General features: G+C 43.0%; 1 protein-coding gene across 1 annotated transcript; it reads left to right on the forward strand.

Moving 5' to 3' along the window:
- Positions 1-1852: 1852 nt before the first annotated feature.
- On the forward strand, positions 1853-3283 carry LOC144405451 (uncharacterized). Its single transcript, XM_078098632.1, has one exon. The coding sequence runs from the start codon at positions 2130-2132 to the stop codon at positions 2667-2669; it is 540 nt and encodes a 179-aa protein (XP_077954758.1). The 5' UTR covers positions 1853-2129; the 3' UTR covers positions 2670-3283.
- Positions 3284-5706: the final 2423 nt, after the last annotated feature.

The following is a 5706-nucleotide window of genomic DNA, read 5'->3' on the forward strand; positions in this document are numbered from 1 at the left end:
TAAAACGTTTTTCTTATAGGCACTATGGGTTCATCTTGTGGGATCTTTGTGGAAAAAAACGTTTTCTCCAGAAAGCGTTTCCTTTTTCTTTATTTCCAATTCTCTGTTTTTAATTCACTTGAGAGCACTTCAATTATGATGAATCAATTTAATTGTTAATTTAACTTATTTCAGGTTAATAAATCATCCTAACTTGAGCAATTAAATATACAAAGAGAAAACCATTTTTACTTTGCCAGTTTTCATTTCACGTGTACAGAGAATCTTTATTGACATTTTTATAATTGCTTTTGTTTTTCTTCAATAAAATCGAGTGATTTATACTTTTGCATGAGCAATATATTAGGCTGTTCTGTATGTTAGCCGTGGCATGCTAATACTAATTACTGTTTTAATTATTTTGATATTGTTGATTCACAAAATTGTATTCTAAATGTAAACAAATAAAATGTTTGTAATGAAGTCACTGTCTGCTTTATACTCAATACAACACTAAGAGATCTACTGATTTTTACGACTACACCTGCTGCTACAGTTACTATGGATACACAAATGCTGCTACTACGACTGCTGCTACTGCAGCCCTTGATACTAATACTGCTAATATTACTCCTGAATGCTATTTCTGCAGATTCTGATGCTAGATTTCAGTTCAGTTTCACTTCTTCAAGTACTTCTACAGTTTAACAGTGCAGCTTTCGGCTTCTTTTGTGTTGTATTTCAGCTTTTAGCTTTGTTAAATGCTGCAGTTCATCTTCCACACTGCCAATTTTCAAATATTATGTTTTCCTGCTGTGCTGGTCTTGACCATTTGGCATAAACACTCAGCAAACTGGAATTGGAAATTTCAATATTTTCAGCAATTTAACTTAATTTCATCTTTGAGCTTGCTGGTACTTTGTCATTTCTATATCATGAGCATTATTTAAATTCATTTCAGTTTTTCGGCTAGCTGGTACATTTTCCGATTTCTGTATTTTCAGCCATTTTTGATATTCATTTTAGCTTATTATTTCTGTATTTTCAGCAATTTTCTGAAGTTCATTTCAGCTTTCAGCTTTTAGCATTCCAACGCATTTTCTAGTTTCTTTTAAAAATCAGCAGGTGCCGCCTGTAATATAAGGTGCGCTCTATAGTCCGGAATTTACGGTAAACAGTTTTGACTTGAATCACACATCATAATACAACCTCTGTTAACACCTTCCTCGTGTTTTAGCCGTGATAGCCAAGACAGTCTCCTGTATGTGCTTAACATGTTACTGACCCTGTCATCATGTCACAGGCTGTGCCATCTGGAGTCACAGGGGCCCATCAGGCTGCTGCTGTTATTGAGCCAGTCGATCAATCAAGTGATCAGGGGGACTTGGACTCAGACGCGGATGGGAAGCCTGTCAATGGCTCTTCTCATTCAAGAGTGCTAATAACGAAAGCCGGAGAGCAAACCGAAGATGACGAAGAAGACTATGACGACGAGGATGAGGATGACGACGAGGATGAGGAAGAATATGGTGATTATCCTCCACTTCCGGTCAAACACAGCCGGCTCTGCACAGAGTGCGGGGTGTTTTACAACAAACAGAGGGCTCACGCATGTGAGCACAAGATCAAACCGTATCCTTGCAACATCTGTGGCAAGAGATGTGTTAGCGAGAAAGCCTTGATTACTCACAGCAGAATCCACGACGAAAACTATGAGTATCAGTGCAAATACTGTCACGTTACCTTCAAAACAAAGGTGGACAAAATCACCCACGCACATCCACGTGATTCAAGGGAAACCCTATAAATGTCCCGACTGCCCAGATACCTTTGCCACAAATAAGGAACGTAGAGTCCACCTGGAGGATCACAGAGGCCCCCAACAGTTAAAATGTCACATCTGTGGGCTCGACTTCCTGTGGCCACTTTCCCTCCAGAGGCACTTGGCCGTGCACACGGGAGAGAGGCCGTTCAAGTGCCTGGTGTGCCAGCGCGGCTTCAAGCAGGCAGGCCACCTGAAATCACACGTGCGCCTGCACACGGGGGAGAGGCCTTATAAGTGTCCGCATTGTGAGGAACGCTTCAATCACAACGTGAGCTTGAAGAGTCACTTCCAGCGGTACCACTCGCCAGGTTCCGGCCGTGTGCGGATGAAGGGAAAGGGAAACGAAAGGGCAAGTGGCACCAGTGACGCTCAGGACAACGGAAAGAAAAGAGGTGCAGAATCAGGGCTCGACAACGGGGAGGACGAGCAAGATACGGAAGAGGAGGCGCACAGGGAGATGACCTGTAGACCTAAAAAGAAAAGCACAGGGAGACCCATCGGAAGGCCTAAGCGCCATGAAGCGGGCGACTTGGCGGAAGGCCGGAGGTCAAACTCCAAGTCCGGAACACGTCAGGCGCAGAAGTTGAAGAGAACGCGATGCAGAGACGAGGAAAGGGAGTCCAAGCCAACTGACAGTGGCACGTCTTGTGATTCGGCAGCGGGGGAGGAGGAGGAGGAGGAGGAGGAGGAGGAAGAGAGCAGCAAGGAGGCGATGAAGAAGAAGTCTTCAAAGGGGCGACCAAACACATCTGAGATTGACTTTGATTTTGACAAAAGAAAGAAAAAGAGGTACGGCAGGCAGAGCTGTGGTAAAAGGGCAGTGAAACGGAGAAAAAGAGGACTTAGAATAAACTCAGTGAATTAATGAATTTGTTTTTATGGACAGTGCAAAGAAAGTGATGTCTGGTTTTGTCCATCTGGGCCACTTTAGAAAGAAGTTGCCCGAATCCAAGCACAGGACACCGTGTGTATGTAGATACAACAGCCCATATAAGATAATGCTCAACAATTGTTATTCTCAGGGTACTTTGCACTAAAGAAAACATACTAATTTTTTTAATATATCCCTCTAAATACTACAAGCTGTACCTTTTTTTTTTAAAGAGAAGCTGTCACTGATTTATTTCTAAAATACCTTTAGACCTTGTTACCTGGTCAAAGTGGATAAAAGCATATTAAACAGGGCTGATGTTAAATGGCTACGTCCTGTGGTGTACGTTTCCAATGCAGTCATATGTAATAACGATTGATCTAATAGCTGTTTGAGTTAGGCTCATATGCTGTGTGGAGGAGAATTAAATTGCATCATTTTATATCGAACATGTCATCTTTTGTGATGGTGTGCGACATAATTGAACTTCCAGGGGTTTGGTGTCATTTTAACCGGATTAAAGGAGTATTCTCAGTCCAGTGCAGTGAATTGTAAGATTATATATATTCACTTTTTATGTTATGTAACATAAAAAAACAACAACTTTTGTTTGAGTCTTGTTTTCTTCGTCCGTTAGCTAAATGGGAGGAATGACGTTATTCACATTTCCACTTTAAAAACTCTAAAATCTCTGCTGTCGCTTCAGCATTCTGACAAAAGAGGAACAAGGACTGAACAGTTTTTTTTTCCGCCCTACATTCCATTTCTTGAATTTAAATGTCTGCTTGTCCGCTTGGATGAAAAGCCCTGAATGAAGCCCCCCCCCCCCACCCCCCCGCTTACATGTTTATCCTCTCGTCTCTGGTGAGCCGGTGCTTAAGCTACCTTCAAGGCCCATCCATTTCTCTGCAGCGTTGTTGAAACTTCTTCATCTTTGCTCTCTGAGAGAACGTCGGACCGTTCTCCGAAAACCTGAGGCTGCAAAGCGGATTAGACGAGCCGATGGTTTGCATCTCCAAATGAGGGGAACTGAAATAAAAGGGATTTCTTTTGAGTTCTAATGAGCTGCAAACGTTGGTGCTTTTATGCTCTCCTGCATTTCAGAGTGATGAGCATATGAGCGCAGGCTGTAGATTGCTTTAAAGCCTCTCGGTGTGGATGCGATACTTGCTCCAGCTTCTTGGTACTGGCCTCAAAGCCAGGCCACCGATGGCTCTTATCATTTATCATGTATGACTTTAATTGCATTTCATCCTCGATTCATTTTCCATCTCAGAGGTTTTGAACAAACATTTTTAGACTCTGTTTTTGGGTGATGTACAACTTTTTTAAAGACGGTACAATTTAATAAGCAAAAGACAGACCTCTAAAAAATCTCAAATGATAACATTCAATTGATTTCTGTCCTGCTGGTTACAGGATCACCGCTAGATGTCCTCCTCGTGCCATCTACTAAATACTTTAAATAAATAAATAAATGAGACCACGGCTGTCCCTCCAACATGTTATTGCTGCTGCAGTGTCCTGTTTGAACAAGTCAGGGCTGTGCTCCTCTCCTTTTTACCCACACCTTTGCCTATTTGTCGCACTCCCCCTCCCTCCGTCCTCTTGTTGCCTGGGAGCCCGTGTGTTCTCCCGCGAGAAAAGCAGGTTTTTCCATGCATTTCACACTGTGAAGGCGACCCAGCCTTGCAGGTATCCTAAAGCCACGTATTTATTAAAGAGGAGCTACAATGTCGCAGCCAACTGCTGAGGCTTGCAAAATATGTGTTCTTCACTAAAGTCACGACGGTATCTATTTTCCACTTCTTCCTACTTATCTTTTTATTGGGTTGTGGCAGTATACATATTATTTCCCTCCTGTACCTGGTCCTCGTCTTTCCACTGGCATTTCTCTCCCTGGGAGCCTTTGATGACTTGAAGCTGGTTGTTTGTAGATGTCAGTTCGATAATCTGAGCTGCTAGCTGTTGACGGGAGATTAGGTTGATGCTTTAAGAAGCCTGGAGTAGGAGAGTGCATCACGGAGGAAGATAACTGTTGTCGGGCCATTAGTGTGAGGATGATGCTTATTTGGCAGCATAACATTGACGTAAGTAAGAGGCAGCTCGTTAGATCGTGTTCATTTCTGCCACAGTGTGAATCAAAGAGACGGGAACATCGGTAGCAAGAAGAGCGGTAAAGTAACATGAGCCGAGATTAGAAAGTGAGAGGTGCATCCACAAGCAGCTAGAGCCACTGTAACCTCTTCTACCGTGTCTGTATTAGAAATCAGATTTTGAGATGTGTTTCTCACATGGGAGCTCGGATGCCTACCGAATGTCATGAGCCCAACAGATAGGAATCCACCCGGACCCAATGCCGTTTTCTCACAACACTGCTTGGTTGTTTGTTGACTCACTCAGCCTCAGTGTACCGTCGTCCTTTACTGCCGTGTGCACGGCATATTTTAATATCCATGGCTTGTTTTCGGAGGTCTTTTTTGACCGCTTCAAAACTGATATCTAATAAAGTGGAATATGCTCATTCTTCTTTTTTTTTTTTAAATCTACTTTTTACAGCAGCAGCGCGTTAGCTTAGCATCAAGCATCAAGAAACGGCTATGGGTTCCTCCAAAGGTGACAAATCCACCCAACCAGCACATCTGAGGGCACACCAATTGACATGTTTCATGTCCAGTACTTGTGAAGAAAAACAACACAACATTTTATTCTTAGACGGTTCAGTTGGATAATCTTTCCATTTAAAGGAGTAGTTTGATGTAACATAAGTGCTCCCTACGCATCTTTTTGAGACCTTTCGACGGAGCCGTGCTAGCTGTCTCCTGAGGATATTTCACCGCTGTGCTCTTCATTGTCATTCGTGGATGCAGAATGGTATCTTTTCTCCTGCAGGACAGGATGCTGTCGCGGCGTATTCGTCAATCACGCAGCATTTTCATTCTGCATGTGTATCGGAACCCGCCTCACTTTGCAAGCCCTATCTGTGCAGAATTACCTGCGTCAACTGTGCAATCACTTGTCTCCTGCCAAC

Source organism: Gasterosteus aculeatus, chromosome 3 (assembly GCF_964276395.1).
Source record: "Gasterosteus aculeatus chromosome 3, fGasAcu3.hap1.1, whole genome shotgun sequence".
In the NCBI taxonomy this organism is placed as follows: Eukaryota; Metazoa; Chordata; class Actinopteri; order Perciformes; family Gasterosteidae; genus Gasterosteus; species Gasterosteus aculeatus.